We start from the raw sequence: 23,674 nt of genomic DNA on the forward strand, positions 1-23,674 counted from the left end.
TATCTCTTAATGTTGATGTTTTATCTCCACAAATAACACAAGCCTGAAGGAGTTCTGTCATGTAGTGGAGTTGCTAATGCTAACAGTTAGCTTTTACTAGCTCTCTCTTGGATGCTAAATCAACAACAGCCTTCCCCGTCATGAGCCAAGATGGGTGAGTCCATGAATGTTAAGTTTTCAGCGTGACTTAGGCCCAATCCCAAAACTCGGTTTCTATGAAGTGCACTTGGAGGAACTGCGCAGTAAGGCTCAGAGTGCGTAGTACACAAGTGTGCAAAATAATTGCTGAATTGGGACAGGGAGCATTGCATCACTGAACGCCACACATGCCGGGATGCCAGTCACTGTTTGTGCTTCTAAAAAAACTTTACTAACAACTTTCAAACAATTATTTGACAAAATTTACATTCATTGCTGTCCACATCACATCTTAGTCTAAAACATTCAGAGCATGAATAAATATTATCCGTCATAAAATTCAAGTCTTTCATTTGAAAATGCATATTTTCAAAAAGGGCACTTGAGCTATTGCTCCACCTTCTTCTTACCCACACAGCAATGGATTGTGGGTAATACCCTTGCTGCATCGATGCAGACTTGGGTGAAATGTGGATCAAGGGTGCAAAGGGGTGTGGTGAACTTCCATACTTGAGAATCAGGGCACGCTCTCGCACCCCTGGACAGGAAGTATTGGGATGGGGCCTTAGATCTATCAGGCTTTTGTAATCTGAGCATTTCATCTATTTCCTATCGGCGGCTAATGCAGGAAATATGTGTAGCAGACTAGTTTCACCTTCAGCCTGCATGTGGCGATCATATTTCAGAAATACGTAAAAACTGTTTCTCAGTGAACTTGGCCTTTAAAGAGTAACTAAAATGTCTGGAAATAAAAATGTCAATAAACAGAAACATTAGAGGAGGAACCTCGGAGCTGGAAAACCAAATTTAAACAAAAACACATTGGAAAAAGATAAAGACAAACACACGGGACTAAATGGAGAACACAAGGGAAACACACATAAGGGACATGGAACACGACACTGATACAATACAGCGATCATTTCAATACGTTTCTCAAATCATAGGAGTGCAATCTACGATTTTTTAACGTGCTTTTCTTTGTGCAGCTGCAGAATTGGGGATTACAGAGCTTAGATGTGGCCACAGACAGCTCTTTGCTGGTTTGATTCGACACAGGAGGGGGGGGGGGGGGGGGGTCTGGACAATCCTTCTTTGTCCATTATTGGTCACAAGTACACTCTGTGTGTGCTGCATCCTCACTCATCTGCAGTTTGACTCTCAGAGTTACGGTCCCCGTCCCTGGCGGCAGCCCCAGCTAAAGCATAGCTTTGTTTAACAGGAGGCTTTTTTTTTTTTTACATCTCACTGCTCAGACACTGCCTGGTTTGATTCACTTTTGTGATAGAGAGCAATGCATTCTTCTCTGTGTCTGTTTTTGCAGATGATCCCATGTCTGGCCTGTTTAGGAAGCCTCTGAGTGATGATGGCGATGTGTATACCTCCCTGCTGTCCAATCAGAGCTTCACAAACAGCCGGGAAGCTTCTTACCTGTCAGACGACCTGAAGCCCTCCAGCTGCTCCTCTGGCTCTTCTGGCCTGGATCACTTCTCAAGTGATGCCTACAGCTTCAACTCTAAAAGCAAGATGACTTCCAACTTATCAGATGACACACCTAAGTCTCTGCTGAGCTCGGACAAGACAGAATCCTACAACTACATGGATATCAGCCACGGGGAAGAGCGTCAGGTGGCCCCTCCCAGTATTTTTGACAAAGGCTCAGGTGATCATGATTTACTGGGGAGCTACATGGATAATAACCCTGGCATAGATGAGGACGATGAGGAGGAAAAGGAAAACCTAGGCCCAGCACTTGGCTCTCACTCGTTCCCTTATGTGGAGGATCCATCTGATGAGGAGCTGACAGATTACCGCTCCTACCGGAACCTGGGCGGGACCCCGCAGATGGCCAGCCCAGTGAAGATCACTCTGACCGAGTCTAAGCTTCCAGGATCCAAGACCATGCCGGAGCAGCTTCCTGCTCCAGCCTGCATGTCTGAGCGTGAAAACGTCCTGAGCGTGGGCCAGCAGGGGGTTCCCACGGTGACTCTTTCAGAGCCAGAGGATGACAGTCCCTCTTCCACTCCGAATGCTTCTCCGACACGTGAGCACACACTCGCTTGCAAATAAACACAGGAAATAGGTCACTTTATTATACGTTCTTAAATAAAATGAGCTGACTTTACGAACCAAAAAGCTACTTTCCAAGTTGTAATTGCTGAAAGTACCTGCAAACATTTTTAAAATTTGTTTGATTTCAAAACGATCTCTGTGCTCTGTGTCAGAGCCCCAAATCAGTGGCAAAGATTTAAAAAAGCAAGAGCAAATGAAACCTGGGGCTGACTAGACACTGAGGTGATGAATAATCAAAGGCAGGTGGGATAAATTGGTAAAGTAAAACCTGGTGTGGAGGTAGCAGAAAGCAGACGCTGGCATAAAACGTGGACAAAAGGGCAAAAGTAGATGAAACAAACTGAATCTGCAACAGAAATCACAGAATTATGGACAACAAATCATAAGCTGGTGACATGTAAGAAAATAATCATGTAAGAAAAACAGGTTAAATTAAAACCAGCATTAACTAACCAGGATTCTTCCGTGACAGCCAGTGGGGTCGGGCCTCACTTTTGGTCCTGAGACATGAAATAAGCAGGGGCGGTTCCAGGGGGTGTCCAGGATGGGCCAGTGCCACCCTGACAGCAATCTTGGACCCCACTGTGCCCCCCCCCCGCCCCCCCACCCCAAGGGCAGAGCCTACGTTCAAACAAGTATTGATGTTTTTGTGATAATTTCGCCAAAAGTCAATACATTTGTCTGAAATAGAAAATAGATGCTGGGACAAATATTTTCATGTTGTCATTTTTCGCAAAATTGTTTTACTTTGAAACTAACTGAAAGTATCTAAAGTGACCAACTGAAATGCTGTTATTGTATTGTTGTAATTAAACACAACATTTTTAAATGCTTAAAGTTAATAATTGTATTGTTTTCTTACCTCACAAGTGTGACTCTCTTACAGAGCAGCTGGCCCCCTCTAATGTTAGTCTTGAACCGCCTCTGGAAATTGGAGCTTTGAGATTATCTCCAGAAAGGAAATGACACTGAAAAAAAGTCTAAAATTGCAATAATTCTTTCCAAACATAAAAATAAATGTTCAAAAATGTATTCCAGGTGAACCTGAATCTGTTCTTTTGTGGATCAAGTCAATAATGACAAAAATCAGGCATATTTCTGCGTCTCATTTCAAAGTGAGCCTTATAATATAACATAAATCCACATTTCATGTGCTAGAGGACTTTATGCTTAGAGTTGTACTGATAATCAGGACACTAATGGTGATTGTCCTTTTGAACAGGTAAAGGTTTCTCTTCTCAAGACATGTTCAAGACTGAGTCAGGGAAGCCTGCAGCTTCTAAAAGCACCAAGTCCAACAACTGTGACCCTGACGGCAGCAGCGCCGAGTCTGGAGACTCAGAGATCGAGCTTGTATCTGAGGAGCCTCCCAAACCCAGCAGTAACCCATTTGCTGAGCCTCCTAAAAGCAAGGGCACTTTCAGCCAGGCTAACAACCCCTTTGACAATCCCCCGATAGCCAAGGGTGGCTTTGGTCTCTCTGGTGGCCCCGCTCTACCCACAGCCTACAGCATCCTGAGGGAGGAGAGAGAGGCAGAGCTCGACAGTGACCTCATCATTGAGTCTGCATCTGAAGAAAGCCCAAAGAGAGAGCAGGGAGTCACCTCTCTCCCCACCGCCATCCCTCCCAGCAATACCTCTGAGGCGGTGCCATTCCAACCTCTGGTTGCTGAAAAGGTCAAGAACCCTGTGAAAACAGAGGAGGATCGTTTCAGCAAGCCTAAGCCCCCGACTGCTGCTGTGCCTCCGGAGGTGAGATCAGAAAAACCCCACCAGGATGACACGCATAAACCAACCAACGAGGGCAAAGGAGGTCTTGAGAAGCCCGCTGTATCGTTCTTTTTGGAGGGCTTCAACAAAGAAAAAGGTTAGTTATTTATGGTTTTTAAAGATTTCTTTTGCGGAACTTTGCAAGATTTTTCTTGATTGGTGTGAGCAAAAACACTGTATGTGAGCTTGTGAGTTACTGAGAATATTCATGTTGATGAGTGAGCATGATCACATGTGAATGCACACGCCAGTGTCTGATTAAAAAAACAACAAAAAGAAAAGCTAAGATGAGTGGGAGGAAAGAAATGCTCTCTACGTTTGCTACCCTCTGGTGGTTTTCATGAGAAAACGCAGATGAAAGGATTTTTTTTTATTCAGTTCTGCATCCATGCATGATTGATGCAACTTTAAAACCATTGTCCACTCTGTTAAAAAAACAAAAATTTAAATTCAAAATGAGGAGAAAAAAAGCCGTGTTTGCATATTAACAGTGTTGCCATTTTGCATTTCTCTTCACTGTGAATAAAGTTGCTGATGAAGTTTCTAAAAGTTTCTAAACTGGACATCTTAATGTCAACATGAGGATATTTGGCCTCCGAGGCTCTTTGTGGGTTTATATAATTCTGTGATGTTGAAAACTGGGACACATTCCTATTTTAGAGCTTCAAAAGCACCCTCTTGTATATTTTATACCTCCCCAGATCATTTCTGTGCTCATTTTTTTTATTCTTTGAGACCTCTTCTCAAACACGGCCATATACGTGCATGTGATCAGTAGTGATGTGTGCAAACTGAACCTCAACACACCTGAACTGTGCAATCATCTTGTTTTGTTATTCGGACTGCAGGAAGATTCCAGAAGTGCCATAAAAAGCAGGTCACGTGTATTTTTTCTCCACCACTAGAGGGCGCAGAGCACCTACATCATTGCTGCTCTGATAGACCAGCAGATATCTATGTCATCAGTCGCTGCACGTCCACACCAGTTGCCATAGCAACAGTGATGGGGTGCTTGTTCAGTCTGGCTTGGATAAATGAGCTTTTTTCTTTGCTCTCTAATGCTGCTGGCACCGAAGGTGGCTCAGGCTGCAGAAAACAGAAGGGGTGAGGCGTGGCTGCCTGCAGGAGGGGGGCACACTGGGGATCAGACTTGCAGCTTTGAAGGCATCCAAAAATATGACATTTACCCAAAATATTCTGCCCACCCCACAGCGACGGAGGTGCTCCGTTGGCGTTTTAGCATCCTGCTTTGCTTTTCCTCCATTTGCATTCCAAATGTGATCTTTGGAGGATGCACAAACACATCCTGAAGCCTCTCAACATGGATTGTTTAGGTGGCATCTAAAGTCTCTCTCGACGTGAATTATTAAGACCATTCACTTTGCCTCTTCAATTAGAGCTAAGTGATATTGGAAAAAGCTACAGCTGCAACCTTAAAGACTGTTTCGTCTAAATAAGACCCAGATTTGGATGTTTGCCACCTGATGTTGAGCTATATCGGGCTTTTATAAACCATATTACACACCGTCTGGTCTGCCACATGATGTCAGAATTTAAAATGCTTTATTTAAGTGTCAGAGCTGTGTTCATGAATATGCTGGAAATCATTAAACAATGCGATCACATGCCCTCACGTTTCAACAAAGCATGCGTTCACAAACCAGAATGAGGCTTTGTTTGGGCTTTTATTGTGAAACCTTTTTCCACAACAGCCTCCGTCCATCACCACCCACCCGCTCCCCCCCCCCCTCCCCCAGGCGCTAAACCATTGCATGGATGGTGTGCTGCAGCAGAAACGGTGGTGTGGTGTTTACAGTTCGTTCTCCATTCCTCCCTCCCCCATCACGCACGCACTTTCCCTGCTGCTCCCGTTCCAGCCAGCGCCTCACCACAGCATCAGCCTTTGTGCTCCGCAAGCCGGCAGCACCTTGGAAACCTCTCCTCCCTCCCTCTTTACCTCCCTCCCCATCATCGCAGCATCTCTCGCGCATCCTTTTTGACCCTTCATGCCTCTCTGAGATGAGTGAGTGAGCTACCATAGAGGGAGACAAAGAAGAAAGCGGAGACCGTTAAAGACGCCGAGACAAGAGCGGGGACATAAGAGATCGCCAGCATGCAGGCCACTGCAGACATGACGAAGAAGGAGTGCTGCTGGAGCAACTGGAAGGGACAGGGTACTGATGTGTTTGTGTTTCGTGGCTTTAATCGATGGACTGCTATTCTTGCATGCAGGTTAAATATTCAGCTGTCCTGAGCGTGTGAACGTGTTTCATGCATGCGCACGGTTTGAGTGAGCGCTGAAGAATCAAGCGCCTTGTTTTCCACAGACACGCCTTTAGACAGAATCCTTTCTGCTGGAGCAGAGGTGGATGAGAGATGTGGTGTTTTGGAGCACCACCGTTTGGGTTCGTATCAATAAGGACGCCAGCGTTGCAGATCAAGGCGTGCCTTTGTTGATGTGCTGTGGGACCGTGCATATTAGCATGTTTTATTTTGTTTTGCTTTTGTTGTGTGATATGTGGCAGCCCAAGCATCTGGATGGTGCTGACAGACTGTCTCCATAGTTACCAGGACACACCCATAATGATTACATCAGCTTTATCTCCTGGGCCTCCATGGCAGCTTGCAGAGACGGGGCAGGACAGGAGCATCCTCCGTGTGTCTGTTCGTGGTGCTGACGGCTCACAGAAGGGGCTGAGGGAGAGAAAATGACACTGGGTAGCGTGTTTGTGACTGTACAGCTGAGATATGTCGTTTTATGTTGCGGGAGTCGTTTTATTTTAAATAAGTGAATGCCTCAGGCTGCGTAACAGAATCTCTGATCAGATCTGTCCACATCACAAGAAGAGGCCAACGGGGTCGCTGCTGCTGCTCTGACTATGACATCAAACTGAAGCTGGAGGCATTTTGTTTAGTCATCCTCGCTGCAGAGCACATGACCGACTCGCCGCCATGCTACGTTCTGCTCTGATCAAACTATGATGCAGACTCACCCCAAGCTTAATCAAACAGTGTGACTAATTCAGAATGTAGCACTAAAGAGACTCGGCGTAACGCAAATAATCAACATCTCCACAGTGGACCGCTGATACCAAGTTATGACATAAGAGAACACAAACCTACACTTGATAGGAAACAAGGGGAACTCATGTTTAAACATTTAAGTCCTTGTTGTGATGAGTTTTTAAAGAAAAAAAGGTTTGAAATGAAGACCAGAGGTGGTGGAAGGGCTCTTTTCTCTCTCCATATTTTCCCCGTCTGGCTGACAGCTTGTCTGAGGCCATGAAGATGTCTTTGGTGGTTTAATTAGGTCAGGCTAAACTAGTTCCACTACTGTAAAGGGGGCTCTGACCAAGGCCGGATTACCCATATGGGCAACTGGGCAATTGCCCAGGTGTCCACAAACTCTTAAAGGGCCCAGGGCAGCAAGGGCACGAGCAAAGTACTGTATCTGTAATCTCCCGCTTTATATTAAACTAGGGTGACCATACGTCCTCTTTTCCTCGGACATGTCCACTTTTCACTCTCCATCCGGGGTGTCCAGGGGGGTTCTTGTATTGATGAAAATGTCCGGTTTTTCATCCAGGAGCAGGGATCGAATTATGGGGGAGCTGGATATCCTACACATCCAGTGAGAGGCGGAAAATATTTTACTACCTATATTACATCATTCATGGACTCTCAGCGTACCGGTGGTTCTTTTGAGCGGAGAGCACAGAGAGCGGCAGACCGATGATCGTTGGTGCGCAGCGCTCCAGGCAGCTGCTTCCAGCGCACGGTCCATTCTCAAAGTGGCGCAACCAAAAAACTATAATTAACCCACGATCGTTCACGTCCGCACATGTTCTCTACTTTCTGTCTTATTTGTGCCTGAAGCGCTCTGCTACTGCGGAGCTCATCACCTGTGCTGCGGTGATTTCACCTCACTGACGCAGCATCGAAACGCGCTCTCTGCTTTGCAATCAGGAGATCCCTTTGGTCTGCTCAAAAGTAACTGATGAGGTGAAAAAGTAAGAATCCAGGCAACAGTTTTTCTGGAGAGTTTAGAGGAGATGCAGGAAGAAGAGAGACAGACAGGACAGGAAAATAGTTAAATAAAAACAAGAAAACAAAACAAAGTGTTGAAAAGTAAAATGTAGGTAGATTTATCTCCACTACACGTTTTTACCTGTATAAAACAATAAGTTATACACATGTAATATTTATACATCTGATACAATTCAGATCACCTTCAGAACTCAGTCACACACCCAGGGCCGTTTCAAGGCATTTTGGGGGCCAAGGCAAAACAGAACACCCCCCACCCACCCCATAACTGGGCACCCCAGAAGCCTCTGTGTAATCCATACCCTGTCCAGCAGTGTTAGTTCTACAGTGTTTGTAAAAGCCCCTCAGACATCGCTGACATGTTCTAATATTATCAGATGAAAAACTAACTTATCAGACATGCTGTCTCATCTGCTGCTTTTCTAAACTTGCAAAAAGTAACAAAACCATCTGAAAGCCACTATTTGTGGATTATCTGAAAGTTTCCATGGAGTGTGTGACAACTTATTTTTTCATTGACCCTATCGTCTAATCTCACAGCTGAAACAAGCATCCTTAATAATCTGTGCACAGGAAGATTACCAATGCTGTAGTAAAACAAAAGGTATAATAATTTCTCATTAATTCAACCTTGTTGCAGCACTAAAGAAGAAAAATGAGATTTTGCAATAAATATGCTAAATATTTACATATGAATTGTTTTAGAGCCCTTTTATTGGCAAAATCTGATATTAATTTAGTTCTTACAAAAAAATGGGTCCCAGCGTGGTTTGTGTGGCGTTGACATAGTGTGACGTCATAGGCACAGATCCCCTGTCCTCTTTTTTGGAAATGGAAATATGGTCACCCATATTAAACAAACTGTCCTCCCGGGCTTTTGCGCTGCACAGAGACGCGTCGCTGCCTATGACTTTGAACATCAGTTGAGAGTCAGTCTCATGCAGAATGACCAATGAAGAGAGGGCCTCAAGTTAAGACCCTCTCCTCATTGGTCAGTCCAAACGAGGTGGGTCAAAGGTTACCCTGAGCGGGTTACGTGACGTCAGGCATTCAAGTATTGAGTATGTTTACTGCATATTATAGTAAAATATTCTGTATGTGACCATATTATGGTGATCCTTGGGTCATGATGATGGGGCCCTTGAACATTGTTGCCCAGGGTACAACAAAGTGTTAATCTGGCCCTGGCTCTGACATGATGCTATTGTCAGTGGCGTTAATCGTTTGCTCTGGTTTTTCCTTGCTGTGAGTGTTTATAAAATTCTGGGTTCAATATGTGAATGCCGCTGTTGAGCTAGAATAGATCTGAGGTCATCCTCTTTTGTTTTTAAGAGACATGACTGATTTATTTTTGGACGTTAGAGATGATGAGCACAGGGACAAAAGCAATAATCAGCAGTAAAAGGTGAGGGTCCTAGCTCTCAGGGCTTTCTATCGAGTTTAGATCAGTCACAAGTCATCTTAACACACACTCTGACTCACGCCTGGTGGTTAGCCACCCATTGTCCCCGTGCACCTCCATGAAAAGGGAGTGGCCGTCTTCATGTGGTGTTTTGGTTTGGAGGCAAATGATTCCCCAGATTCAGAGCAATTTAATTTTTCTCTGTTCCCAAAGGAGCGTGATTTCCCCTCCCTCCCTCTAAAGCCCGCCCCTCTTTCCATCTCTCAGCGATCGGAGGAGAGAAAATGGAACATGGTTGCTATGGTAACTGCATCAGGCAGATGCACAGCAGATCCTTGAAGTCGTTTTAATGGAACTACGGTTTGTGTCTCTTTATTTTTTCTGAAATCATGCGATGCAGATTTCCTCCCCGATGCCGACGAGGCTCGGCTGAGCACAGGCGGTCTCAGACAGTCGCTGCTTGTATGTTTGCCAGGCTGCACTGTGGATCTTTGACAGCCACACCCCATACACGTCCCCCCCCCCACCACCACCACCACCACCTCCCTGACCCTCTGCTCAGGCAGGCATTGATTCGCTGGCATCACCGTGGCTCCTCCCCTCTTGTGCAGGGGCGACTCCCCCTTCAGTGCTCTCCTTTTGTCTGTGGATAAAGCAGCTGCCTATTTCCCTGTTCAGCCATGGGAGTCGCAGGTCAGTACATGCTTCTACTGCAAACGAAAGCTTTAGAGTCTGCGTTTGGTCTGCGCGGCACGTCACAAATCTCTGGGAACACGTTTCCCTAGGAGAAACGTCTGTGCTGTTGTTGGCGTGTGTGCTGTCACAGCTTCTGTCTGTGCTACCTTTGACTTTGTGTGTGAGTGTGTGTGTGTGTGAGCATCTCAATTGAAATCCTCAGTCACATAAATGTTGTCGGTGTCGACAGCAACAATGACTTCAAAGGGAGTGGTGCAGTTTCAGCAGCGGCGGCACGTGGATGCTGCTGCTGACGTTTTGATGGTGAGATGGACAGACTGGCTGTCATACGCTATTGATTGCTGCTAATAGCAGATATACGTTATACGTGTGATGTTTGATAGCGTGTGAAGAGTTCATGTGATTAGAGTCATTTCACCACCCAAGTCCAGACGGCCTTTTCAGGCATCCACAGATGCCTTTTAGTGGAGAGTAAAGATGGCCTTCATCACTATGCTGCTCGCAGCTCTGAGGCTAAAATTAGAGCGGACAGCCAGGCAGGCAGCTCTGAAGAAGAATAAGACACCCAAGAGACTTCTCTGTTCTCAGCTGACACAAAAGCTTACATTAAAGCAACAAATCGCCTCCCAACATGGGTTTCCTGATGCTAAAGGGTGCACGGTAAGCCCCAGTTTGTTGAGTTTGGTTTGCAGCGGCAGTGTGGGAGGCAGCTTGTTCAGCAGAGGTGAAACAGGCAGTTCTCATGGAAACAGGCCCGTGCCTTTAGACTGTGTCGAGGCTGAACTAATCCTCGGTTATCACAAGTGGCTTTGAATTACAGGCACCACTGCCCAAAGATGGTGGAGGGAGAACTTTAGTCAGACATGTTTCCCCTACTTCCTCCTGTAAAAGTGTTTTTTTTACAGGATACGTGGCATTTCACAGCATTGATCAGGGACTGGTGCAACGTTACACTCATCACCGATCAGGGCAGCTCATCTGGACGGGTCACATTGAACTGCTATCAGTGAACTGCTGATAGTGCAGCTATTCCAGCTACTGCTTTCACAGAGCTCTGGTTTAATCATTAACTCTGCTCCACGAGGAGGTGTGCAGGTGTAGCTTTCCTGTGATGTTTGTATGGATGAGACCAGACCAGGTGCTCCTGAAATCCCATGGGATCTACCACACACACACACACACACACACACACACACACACACACACACACACACACACACACACACGAACAAGTTATCATTTTCCGCAGAGGTTGTGCTATTTTTAGATGCAAAGAAATTGAATGAAATGTCGCCCCACAGCTTCTTGGTTCAGTCAAACCAAATTAAAATCTGGGTTAAAACTGGATCCCGTGACAGCAGCAGCTCCCTCAGGATTAGGGATGAGTACCGAATTCGGTACTTTTTAAGGTACCGACCGAATTCCATAGTACCGACCGAACACCGATTCACGTCATTTCAAACGGTGCCTCGTTTCGGTACTGCCAAGACAGTTGCGCATGCGCAAAAGCGTTATGTTGCCGGTCCCTGCGAGCCCGTTGTAAACAGAGCAAGCATGGTAGAAAGAACGCACGCTAAAGCTTGGGTCCACTTCACTAAATGTGATGGGTAACTGGGTGATGAAACTAGCGACAGACAACGATCTAAGTGAGACAGCCTCATCTTAATCTGCTCCAGTAGGTAAATAAAATGTTTAAGATAACGTTACCTTGATTTGTTAGCTTCCGTTTCGCTAATGGTGCGTTCGCTTTCTCCTCGGAACTCCGAATTTCCGACTAGAAGAACATGAACGCGCTCTAAAGTTTGGCTTTACTTTACTAAATGCGACGGGTGAATGGATGAAGGTAAAACCAGCGACAACGATCTAAGTTTGAGGCATCATCGTTTTAATCTGCTCCAGCAGCTAAATAAACTGTTAAAGATAACGTTAGCTTGATATGTTAGCTTCCATTGCCACCGTTACCAGCTAATGGTGCGTTCGCTTTCTCCTCGGAAATTCTAACTTCCCAGTAGGAAAAATCAAATGAAAAAGGACGGCAAAAGGAAGGAAGATACACAGTAAATTTAGTTCACAGTAAAGATGTTTGCTTCAGTTTAATTATCAGCTTATAAAACTACAAGGACGATGTTAAAATACAAACTTGTATGTTATTTATCGTGATATTTATCAAATATGGTTATATATTGAGAAAAATATATATTTAATTATAAAAGAGAATTAAAATAATAAACACTCAAAAGTATCGAAAATTGGTACCGTTAAGTACCGGTATCGACTCGTAGGTACCGGGAATTAGTACCGGATCGATTCAAATGTCAAAGGTACCCATCCCTACTCAGGATGCTGCATTGTTTGACCCAGAAGAGTGTGTAGGGATGGATCCTAATCACGTTTCTCTTCCTGTGCTTCCTCCACAGCGATTGACCTCCTGTACTGGAGGAACGTGAAGCAGTCGGGCGCCGTGTTCAGCAGCGTGCTCCTGCTCCTGTTCTCTCTGACCCAGTTCAGCGTGGTCAGTGTGGGAGCGTACTTGGCCCTGGCGGCCCTCTCAGCCACCATCAGCTTCAGGATCTACAAGTCCGTGCTGCAGGCTGTGCAGAAGACTGATGAGGGACACCCATTCAAGTGAGCAAAACAGGTTTGTTGAATGGTGAGGTTGAAAATCTGTAAGACTAAAGGGTTTGTTGCATCCCTGTCTGTTACCAGAGCTTATCTGGAGATGGAGATCGCTCTGTCTCAGGACCAGATTAGTAAATACGCAGACAAAATCCTGCTGTGCAGCAACACCTGCATGAAGGAGCTCCGCCGGCTGTTCCTTGTACAAGACCTGATTGACTCCTTGAAGGTCCGCTTCCTACTTTAACACCATCACTGCTTTTTTTGTGTTGCTGGGGGTGAATTTTAACCTGATGTTTTTTTCAGTTTGCAGTTCTGATGTGGCTGCTGACCTACGTGGGTGCTCTCTTCAACGGCCTGACACTGCTCATCCTAGGTGAGGTCACCCCCTCTAACCGAAAAAAAAAAGATTACAGCTGCAGTTTCCAAGCACTATTGATGACTCACAAGGTCCAGCACTGCTTCGTTTGTTGGTCTTAACTGTTCATCTTCCTGCCTGTTCTCAGCTGTGGTCTCCATGTTCACCCTGCCTGTGGTTTATGAGAAACATCAGGTAAGAACTGGGAGCTTCGTCTTAACTGAACTCCAGGTTTGCACACGCTTAGCTGGCTTTTGATTGCTCAGTTTTTTATGTTTTCAGGCACAAATTGATCAATACGTGGGACTAATACGGACCCAGGTCAACTCCGTGATGGGGAAGTAAGTGGCAACAGATTCATGTTAAAGCATCTGGAGCAGATGTTGTCAGGACATTTTCAGTAGCGGCTGATGGAAATTATTCATGGTGGGGCTGTGTTTGAAAAGATTTCAAATGAATTGTTGGAAAATTCCAAACCAGTCATTTCTCCAAAGAAGCAGTTTTGCAATCTGTCACATTTACAAATTACTCCGATAATACTCTGATGAATACAATAGCCTCCTGTGTTGCAACCCTTTTTTGGCCTTACTCACATTTTATTTTGACATTAGTTTTCATCTGCTCAAAGTGTGCACCTGAACACGCAATGCCCAGTTCCACCAGTAGGTGTCGTTACTAAAGCATAGAAAGATATCCTGTTTAAAACATAATCACATAAAATGCTACAGCTACGATTTCCTCTTTATGTAAATAATTTCTTAGTGTATAATATAATAGTGTATGTGAACAAGGAGGTGAGAGAGGGCAGAAAGAAGATCCAGCACCTTCTAGCTCTTTCCTGTAGGACTGCTATCACCCTCGCCTTGCCTCTGTCAGTGTGCCCCAGGGCAGCTGTGGCTACATCGTAGCTCACCACCATCGGTGCGTGAATGTGAATGGATGAATGATACTGTAGTGTAAAGCGCTTTTGGAGTCCTAACTCTGAGAAGAGCTATACAAGTGCAGGTCATTTATCACTAGGGCCAAGAGTGACAGTAGTCTAATAAGTGACACTGGGTTAAAATGTGTAAATAATTCAAATAAGAATAACTGACATTTATAGAAAAGAGATGATTTTATAGTGTCAGGGAGTGTGGCGCCCTAGTGCCCCCTATGGATGAGCATCCGCTGGTTGCACAGAATGTAGACTGATCCAAAATGACTAAAAGTGCATTTTGATTAATAAATTTGCAAATTTTACCAACCTAACTCACTCTGGAGTCGTCTCCTTACTAAAACAAATATCCATCAATGTGATTTCCTCCTATTTCAGGATCCAGGCAAAGATCCCCGGGGCCAAGAGGAAGGAGGAGTAGATCCGTCCTAGTCACCGTGAAGCTGACGGTCCAGTCCAGCCGAGAGTCAGGCTCGCTGCTGAAGGGCCTGATCGTCATCTGTGGGGCGTAGTGCTGTGTCATCTTGGTGTTCTCTAAAAAGCATCCACTTGGAGAAGCCTTCACCCTGTCTATAGCAGTCTAAACACTAACACAGTCACACGTATGTGCATAATCCTGCTTCTAGGTAGAAGACAACACAACTCTGACAAAAAACAAACTATGTTGCTTATTATGAAGTGCATGAAGTCAAGCCTTGGGTAAATATTTGATATCTTCTGTGCGGTTTCTAAAAATCACGCTTTATTTTTTGCTTTTGCAGTGCTTGCCACAAATGCTACGGCTTAGCACAAAAATAAAACAGAGGCTGGATGTCCAGACACACACTGTTAAACACTGCTTCATGTTTCTATTTGCAATTCGGAGCTTTTCTCAGTATGTAAGTATATATAAATAACAAAAACGATCTCCTTTTTGGTGTTTTCAAGCACAAAATAACTTACGATATGCGTCTTAAGTGTGGTTATTGTAGAGTTTTGCTTTTGTATAACCATAAGGAACAACACATGCTCATGTTTAGGTACTGTTGTACAACTACTATGAAGACAAGAAGTATCTGGTGATATTTAGCTTGTTTGAATAACTGTCCAACTTTGTACTATGTTCAACTATACTCTGTAGCTCTCTAGACCCTGGACTCTATTTGCACTTCTGGTATGTATTTAATTACAAGAATATGGGAAAAATAAATGTACCTTGATGTAAACCCTCAGCCACCGTCTGTACGACACATCGGTTCATTTTGTGGTGATAATACTCGGAGACTTAGGCGAGCTATAAATACGAGACATTTGATTTTGACACGGCTCTCAAGTGGTTCAGTCTGCACGGGTGTGTTTGCTGTGTTGACATTTTTAACTCGACTCTGAGGTCACAATGAGCCCGTGTTAGAAAAAGACTTGACTGATGAGCCTCATCTGTTGCAGGAAACTATTTTTAATGGATCACAACTCAAACACTCATTCAACAGACAGAATGAACTAAAAAAAAAAAAGATTCACAAAACTTGTGTTAAAACAAAAGCACACAGGACTTCACTGTGCTTAACGCCTCATTTAAAACAATGCTGAATGCATACTCTTTTTAAAAGAAAACAGAACCAGCTTCACTTTAGTGCTGCTGTGAGAACTACAGTGCCTTTAGTTGTTCAGAAGAGTGACCGGATGCAGCTGGAAGAGAGGTCTTGAGGCGTTCCCCCCTCCTGGTTCAGTAACGTCCATATTCAGAGAAGGGTCAACCTGCAAGTCCAAAACACATTTAATAAACAAGCCAAATAACGGATGAAAGCACTGGTTGGTAGAATACCTGGTTCCACTGTCCTGTGTTCCTATAGTAGAGTGGACTGACAGCTTCTCTCGTCGGAGACCTCATGAACAGCCTGTAAAATAACAATAACTAATGATTCAGCCTCTTAAAAAATGTTAAAAACTGTTCTTTTGGTCGTGTGTGTGTGTGTGACCCTGTGAGGCGGTCCTGGCAGTCCTCCTGCAGCTGACTGATCTTGTCAGGCTCCAGGTGCAGCGGGCTGGTCAGGCGATTAATCGCCACTCGCAAAGCATTGATCTGAAAAGAAAGCAGATCCTAATGAGAGCAGCCCAACAGGAACAGTCACAGCAGGTAACGACGGGAGCCATTAGAATATTTTCATTCAATGTAAAGTAGTGTGGGGACCACAGCAGTCATTACAAGGCTGCTCATATTGGTGGCTTTTTATAGACAAGCTGGGCCACCATGTTCTCCCTCAGAAATAAAATTAAAAACTAGTTCTGTTATTCCTTTTTGCCCTTTTTCCAATGTAAGATGAGAATCGGGACAAAAAAAAAGTTAGTTTTAAACAAACTGTAAAGATGAAACCCACAAGTCAATAAATGAGTAAATCTGATGAACCGGGTCAACGTGCCTCAGTGAGGTCCTCCACATCAAACCTGACGTCGAAGGCCAGCTCGATGTCATTATCCGGTAGGATGGCTTCCTGTGTTTGGCTGTTGAAGCCCAGCCCACAGAGGGCGCCAGAGTAACAGGTCCTTTCATCATTGGTGCTACAAACACACAGTTTAAGGGTCTCTTTAGTTAGGGGGAAAACAAGTTTTAACAGCTGTGTGGGTGTAACAGACCGTAGCTCCATGATGGGAGTGAAAAGCATCGTCACCAGTCCAGGTAGTCCAGGAATGTCAGGCAGAAGGGTGGTGTGCCTCAGCATCACGCGGGTACCTTCAAATACATCTTCATCACTTTGAGTCCAAAACATTTTCATCACACGTTTTACATTTTGAAATATATATATATATATATAACTAAATATATATATAAAAACATGCTGCCTAAACTATCCATGGAGTAAAATCTGCTGTATCAATAACTGGTACCAATGGAGTTGACCGACACCAGGCCTGCTACCAGCATCCTCTGATGTTTGTGATGTGGATTTTCATTCATTGCCATAGAGTTGATGCTGGTCTTCTCTAAAGACACGGTCCTGCAAGAGGACACAAGCTCCATCACCAAAGGACGATTTATTGGCTGATTTAAGGTTTGATGAATCTAAATCTTACCTGTAGCGGTTTTTCTGACTCAAGCTGTGGAAGCTGGCCTTGTAAGAACTTGATGGTCCTTTCAGATGAACCTGATGTGTTTGGGAGAGAGCCGGAGAAACCGATTAATGATCAGTTCTGGACATCAGACTAAATGGGTGACCCCTGATCAAAAACACTACACAAACAGAGCAACTGAAACAGCTCCATCTACTGGCCACACAGTAACAAATGTAGGCATTAGTGTTAGAGATATTCTAAAAGTTTAATTGTCACATTTTTTAAGGTTTTCTGTTCTTAAAAGTTGTTTTGAATAAAATCAAAGCAAAGTTACAAATTAAGTCATTTTAGCTTTGGTGGCAGTGTCTTGCCTTCATCCTGGGGAGCTCAGGGCGCTTGGAAAAGTGATCAAACAGACTGTTGATAAGCTCCTCCTCCTCGCTCTTGCGCCTTTTCCAGAAATTGTTGCCAGACATGGGAACATGTGCTCCTTTCTCCATGTCCTTGTACAGTGTCATCAATGTCTCGTGACTTTGCTGCGAACAAACATCCTTTCACAGACTCTGCTAACAGTTTCATCATCTGGACAGCCATCTTTATTTAGAACAAAACTAAAACATTGTTTTTATCAGCTACAACATTCAGGTATTTACTTAGATGAGATCATTAGGATGAATTAGCATCACTTCAGCTTTTCTAAGTGTTACCTGAGAATCAAAGCTCTCCTCTGCCTTCACAGCGTGTCCCTCCTTCACCAATATGTCCAACACGCTGGTCTTTGTTGACTCTGAGGTGATGAACAGCTCCACCCGCATCACGTCATAGAGGATGGAGTAGAGAGACACGACGACCGACTGGTCCTTCACCAGGACGATGAAGCGGTTTCGGGCACTGCTGCTCCACTGGTTCCCCAGGATGAGGGACGAAGCCGATGGACGCATTTCAGCAATCTGGAACTCCTGAGCCTAAACCATAACGCTAAGGTTAAACCATAAATCTGAATTAATTTACGTTTTTGACACTGATGTGATAATGATACCTGGAAAGGCTGAGACAACAGGTCCGAAGGAAGTTCTCTCAGGCTGCTGCTGGACACAACTGCTGTGTTGCCAAAGTCCAGATAGATCACCTAGAGGAGGACAACCGTGATTAGAGTCTCAGAGATGTCATCACAACTTGTACAGAAATACTGCAAATCAACCACCTGAAAACTGGCATGAGTAAATATCACTGTACAGTTTTATTGGTATTTAGGTTTTTATGTCCATAATAAAAATGATCATGAAATGCATAAAACCCTGGAACACAATTCTAACACTTATCCTATCCCAACATTGATTCTTAACCAAAGACATCGTTCACCTCCACATTGGTTCCACACAAATGCAGGATCTTGGCTCGGTAATAGAAACTCTGTTGGTTTTCGGCATACGGCGCCAGACACAGCAGGTTCGGGTACAGAGACACAGCCACGGGGTTCAGGGTGCGCTTGTTAATCTCTCCTGTCAGAAGATGCTGCTTTTTCAAGCTGGCTTCATCTGCTGGGAACCCCCAGAAATGCCCCACATCCACCACCTGCAGCGGAGTTAAAGGACATTTTGTGTTTCAGGAACATACCATTATTTGGTTACTTGGGTGTTAAATCAAGAGCTGACCTCTGTGATGTTCACAGCAAAGAAGCGACTGGGAGGCATCTTGCTTGTGTCCAGGCTGGTGCACAGCGGGCTGACAGACTGGCTCTGGATGTCTGCTTTCAGCCTGCAGAGGGAGCACACAGACCCCTTTGCTTTAACGTTACTGTTACACACATAGCTAACACTTGCTGCCTCTACCGCTTTCATGACTTCTCATTTTAACGTGCAGAACCGAAAAGCTCATGAACAATAATCTGAGCAAAACGTCTGAATTCAGATCTGTAATCTAGGGCACCCTCATATCTCACCATCATCACTCTTCTCATACATGGCCTTGAACTATAGCGTGACTCCCACCCTGCATGTGAGGCAAGCTGCTTCCCTTGCTCACTTCAAGTCCATCCTTAAGGCCCATTTCTTTTATCTTGCACTCAGCTATGTGTTTGAATGACGATTCTCATGCATTTAGTTGTTGCTTAATTTTTTCAGTTTTACTCCATCAAGCAATTAGGTCAGCTCCCATGCCATTTTAAAATGTGGTATTTGAATAAAAATGGAATGGAAAGTTTAAGGGAGACACCTCACAATAAAAAAAGAACAAATCATGTTGATTTTTAATTTTATTTGAGCAAGTCATTTCCTGTCCCAACACTAGAGGGACACAAGGGAGAGGTGGTTCCATCTTCACCTGTATGAGTCCAATAACATTTGGCAGATTTGGTGCAATGATCCAAGAAGCTCTGTAACTTAGGACAGAGCTCAGACTTCCTGCTTTCCTATCAATTTTTCAGCATTTAACTCATTCACTGCCATTGACGACTAAAGTCGTCATTTGCATTTTTTTTACTGTTTGAGCATCGGAACGAGCCCCCGCGCTGAGAAAACAAACATCTCAGCCCTGAAGCCGATCTTCATCCACATACGTCACACGTCACATGATCAGGAAGCAACACATCCATGTGTTAGGAGATCATTTTGGGCCGTTCCTGTAAAAAAAGTGAGGCGCGAACCGGAAAAGCGTCTGCCGATCACAATTCGACAACAGATTATGAAAGAACGGATAACGCTCGAAACACAAGGATTCTTCCTGATGTAAGAGGTGAGTCTCCTCTTTGATTTGGTTGTTTTGTCATCGACATCATCCTAGCGCGCAACGTTCTGGGACTCATTAAAAAAAAAACGTAAAAACGGTGAGAAACGCTGGCAGCGAAGGCCGTTAGTGATCAGGAAACGGCTGGCAGTGAATGAGTTAACAATGTTTGCTTGATCAGCAGACTCTTTATTTTATTCAGCCTGTTGCATTTTCACTCCATCCAGAACCTAATAGATAAAGTTACGTTTGGTTTTTGTCAAATGCAGGCGAGCGCCTGTCGACCAGACCGAGAAAGCTTTACGATTGGTGAGTCTAAGTAACGTGATCATGTTTTGGGAGCTGAGCCTTACCGTGAAAACTTCATGTGAGTGATCGGTCCACTGTGAGGACAGGATTCAATCTCCTGAGCGGAGTAGACGGAAAGCTCCACAGGAGAGCCTTGAACGCCCATGAGGAGGGCAAGAAACACTTCAGGCAGTACGCCTGTAACCTCGGATGTCCTGTAGAACTCCACATACACTCTAAATGCAAACACACACTCCGAATGACATAACAGAAACCATGCAAAGGTGAGAAAGAGAGAAAATATTTATGTTTGATACCTGGAGCTCTCAAAGAAGATGGTCTTGACCTGTCCGCAGCAGCGGAACAGAGTCTGGATCTGTTTGTAGTACAGGAAACTGTACGGAGGGAGGTTCCACAGCTAAAAACGCCAAACAAATAATAAAACCTTCAATTGTATTAATGTCTAACTGCAATGAAAATACGAGACACCTCTCATGTCTTTAGCAACACGTGTTTCATGTCCTGCTTTCATAAAGTGACAAATAAAAAAGGGTTAAATAAATGGTCTTAATGTGTTTTTTCCAACACTAAGGTCATCACCATCACAGTTGTTCTCGGGTTGAAGCCACACAGTGCTTTAGATGCCATGTGGTCATCATTGTCCCCCTGGAAAAAGTAGTTGGGGTAGTAGGCACCAGCGATGACCATCTACAAACACGCACAGACAAAAGTCAGGAAGATAAAGTTTCAGATTGTACAATAAATAATACCGGCGCTCCTTTTGATCTAAAACTCCAACCTGAAGAATGAACATCTGTTTGTGAGTTTTGGTGGAGTCCATGGACGCATCCTCCTCTGAGGTGTGCATGTTGAACAGAGCCACACGCTTCTTCAGTTCCTCATACAGCTCTGCTACCTGGACAGTGAGATCACCAAATCACAGGAGAATTCCAAGGTCACACGTGACTTAGCCAGTTCACACAATAACAAGCAGGGAGAAAAATGTCGGCTGTATCCAAATGTTCTGAGGTTCACGAAGGTTTCACAGCTCATTACGTATGTTTACCATATCTAGGTAATAGGAAGTCTGCATGTGTCTTAGTTTAAACTGCTCTTGTGCATAATTTCCTGTTGGTCCTGAGCTGAAAAGCTGAGCCTGACTTGCTCTGGAAGCTTAACAGCAGAAAGACGTAACATGTGAGCTCCTGATGACTGAAAGGTGTTTTACATATATGTAAAAAAAAAATTAAATCTATCACAAGATTCAAACTGATCATTTTAATTGCTGCTCAGATGCAACCACAGAGGACTGATTATTCCTGCATCCACAACAACTCAAATCTCAAAAATGCTGAATAAATTCTGTCATCCAGAACATTTAATTAACTTCAGGTAAAAAAAAAAAAGGGAGAACCCGACTTTTCTATTTTCTTGAAGATGCTTTGATGTTCGAGAAACTCTCACTACAGTTTGAAAGCTCTGTAACTCGGATCCCTTCATCTGAAATTGATAATATTAAAACTAGAGGTGAAAATGTGAAATTTCAAGAAAACAGAAAAATGCTCTTTCCGTTCTTCCTGAACCTACTAGGTTAAAATCTCAATAAAATTAAAACAAAAAAACTGAACTCTGGATTATTCCACAGCTATAGTCAAAAAGGCAACCGTCTGCTTCAGGTCATCTGAGTTGCAGCCATAACCTTAACGATCACATCATCTGTATAAAACACACGTGACACCATGTTGTACCTCTCTGATGATCTTGATTTGAACAAAGTTCTCACTTCCCCACTTCAGCTCATCCTAAAAAGACAACACGATTAAAAACAAACATTTCACTTTGTACATTTGTTCACCAACAACTGGTGTTGGACTGAAATATCAGCTCCAATCGTCCATCAACAATATTAATAAATTGACAGACTTGTGAAATGAACACAGAACGGGGAGGAGCCAAACTGCTTGCTGCCAATTAAAATGTAATTTAGATCCTAAAGTTTTACAAAACACTAATTTGGTCTGAGAATTTTGAACCTTAAAGGGGCATTATGGAAGTTTGACAGCCAAAACATGTATAGAAATGATAAATTTCTTCTTCATACATTCTCCTGCAATGCCCTGGTCCTGTAGAATGAGCCCTGGCATTTTTACTGTGATTGCCTGTTTTTCTGTAAAATCACAGAAAAAGAGAGCTGCTCGGGTCGAGCAGGCTGCTTCATGCGCGTTCACGCTCAGGCATAGCCCGTAGCATTTGCTATCAGTAGCTTTAGCAGCAGAGAGTGAGGTAGTGCCAAATCAGCGACTTTGTCGCTGTTCTTAACGCCTAGTGACAAACCTAGCTACATTTCTGAGGACCTTAGCTACTTTCTTCTTGATGTTTCCTGCAAATTAGCAACAAAATAGCCATTTTCGCTCCGAACCGTTCTTTGAACGTTGTTTCAGCTGTCATTAAGGATATAAAAGCTACTGATACAGAAGATGCTACTGGCGCTTTAGCTCAACTAGTAAGACGACAGACTCCCGTGCGGAAGATCTGGGTTCGAATCTGGATGTGAACAGTTTATTTAGAGTTTTTTACATTAATGGTATATTTTTTTACAATAAGATGCCAAAATTTTTATTCGAGACTCGCCAAACAGCATTGAATTCACAGATAAAAAAGATGTGGGTTCAACTTTCATTTTGGAACAAATTTTCAAGCAAGGGAAGGGAAGCTCTGTGAAGCTGACAGACTGACCCTTCTTAAACCTTTGTCGGCTGTGCTGAAGAGAAAGGTACAGAAACAAATTATTTAATTAGCTGCGCGTTCTCCTGTCCTCTGTCCTCCGGGCCACACACACACGGAGCTGACTGTCTCAGCTGTTATTTTCATTAAGGAGTGTGCACGTACAGCATGCGCGCCTCGTGCACGAGCCTACTATTGAAGCTGCCCTTACGCTTTTGGCCTGAGGGGGCAATCGCGAGCATAAAAATTCAAAACTCCGTAAAGTCCCTTTAATGCTTTACCTTTGGGTGTCTCAGCTGTCCATTCTTTTTGGATGTGTACCACGCCTAACAAAAGGAAAATCTGAGAATTAATCAAGACTTAATCATGAAAGACATCTTAAGTTACAGTTTCATGAGCGTCACCTTGAAGGCATTCAAAAGGGCGACAGAATCACTCGGTGTGTTACGGGCGAAAGCCATCTTGCTCCTGAAACACAAAAAGTTTAAAATAGGCCAAGTGAAAACATCTGTTTCAGCATTTCAAGCACAGGTATTATTCGTTTATAAAACACCAACATGGGGCCCGAAGACTGTAATAGTCTGTAGATGATGTTGTGTTAGGTGTGACTCACCTGTAGCCTTCAAACTGATGCATGACAGGAAAGGCGAGGAAATTCTTCAGAGAGTGGGACGCAGCTGAAGGCACAGCAGGAAGTTCATTCACATTTGCAATGGATGAACCAAGGAAGAAAACATCTGTTATTTATTTATCTGTCCAGTATGTTAAATGGAAACATGAGCCAGTCGTGTTCAGCGACAATGAAAGAACAAGTCCAAGAAAGCCATTAGGATGCATCACAGCCCGAGATACTCTCCCTCCTGCAGACGTCCCC

At 44.0% G+C, this 23,674-nt stretch overlaps 2 protein-coding genes across 5 annotated transcripts in view; one reads left to right on the forward strand and one right to left on the reverse strand.

Moving 5' to 3' along the window:
* The window catches only part of rtn1a (reticulon 1a), a 29,167-nt gene extending 13,922 nt beyond the window's left edge, over positions 1–15,245 (forward strand). For 2 of the 4 annotated variants that reach the window (XM_015970056.3, XM_070546819.1), the window contains exons 2-9: positions 1,463–2,182; positions 3,434–4,078; positions 12,544–12,751; positions 12,833–12,971; positions 13,049–13,118; positions 13,249–13,295; positions 13,383–13,441; positions 14,413–15,245. In XM_015970056.3, the coding sequence (XP_015825542.3) occupies positions 1,463–2,182; positions 3,434–4,078; positions 12,544–12,751; positions 12,833–12,971; positions 13,049–13,118; positions 13,249–13,295; positions 13,383–13,441; positions 14,413–14,455 (1,931 nt within the window). In that variant the 3' untranslated portion in view covers positions 14,456–15,245. Of the gene's footprint in view, positions 1–1,462; positions 2,183–3,433; positions 4,079–5,756; positions 6,156–9,986; positions 10,124–12,543; positions 12,752–12,832; positions 12,972–13,048; positions 13,119–13,248; positions 13,296–13,382; positions 13,442–14,412 lie in introns of those variants that run through there. The other 2 variants (XM_015970057.3, XM_015970058.3) reach the window with 2 other exon arrangements.
* A 206-nt stretch (positions 15,246–15,451) lies between these two features.
* The window catches only part of tdrd9 (tudor domain containing 9), a 38,601-nt gene continuing 30,378 nt past the window's right edge, over positions 15,452–23,674 (reverse strand). The window contains exons 16-35 of the mRNA XM_015970055.3: positions 23,414–23,477; positions 23,205–23,268; positions 23,082–23,126; positions 21,825–21,878; positions 20,876–20,992; positions 20,677–20,784; positions 20,394–20,494; positions 20,142–20,312; positions 18,720–18,822; positions 18,427–18,639; positions 18,104–18,193; positions 17,772–18,029; positions 17,436–17,600; positions 17,086–17,156; positions 16,900–17,009; positions 16,648–16,744; positions 16,434–16,572; positions 15,993–16,096; positions 15,839–15,911; positions 15,452–15,771 (exon numbers count right to left, since the gene is read on the reverse strand). Coding sequence (XP_015825541.3) covers positions 15,673–15,771; positions 15,839–15,911; positions 15,993–16,096; positions 16,434–16,572; positions 16,648–16,744; positions 16,900–17,009; positions 17,086–17,156; positions 17,436–17,600; positions 17,772–18,029; positions 18,104–18,193; positions 18,427–18,639; positions 18,720–18,822; positions 20,142–20,312; positions 20,394–20,494; positions 20,677–20,784; positions 20,876–20,992; positions 21,825–21,878; positions 23,082–23,126; positions 23,205–23,268; positions 23,414–23,477 — 2,246 coding nt within the window. The 3' untranslated portion in view covers positions 15,452–15,672. The remainder of the gene's footprint in view (positions 15,772–15,838; positions 15,912–15,992; positions 16,097–16,433; positions 16,573–16,647; positions 16,745–16,899; positions 17,010–17,085; positions 17,157–17,435; positions 17,601–17,771; positions 18,030–18,103; positions 18,194–18,426; positions 18,640–18,719; positions 18,823–20,141; positions 20,313–20,393; positions 20,495–20,676; positions 20,785–20,875; positions 20,993–21,824; positions 21,879–23,081; positions 23,127–23,204; positions 23,269–23,413; positions 23,478–23,674) is intronic.

The sequence above is a fragment of the Nothobranchius furzeri genome, chromosome 18, assembly GCF_043380555.1.
Source record: "Nothobranchius furzeri strain GRZ-AD chromosome 18, NfurGRZ-RIMD1, whole genome shotgun sequence".
Taxonomy (NCBI): domain Eukaryota; kingdom Metazoa; phylum Chordata; class Actinopteri; order Cyprinodontiformes; family Nothobranchiidae; genus Nothobranchius; species Nothobranchius furzeri.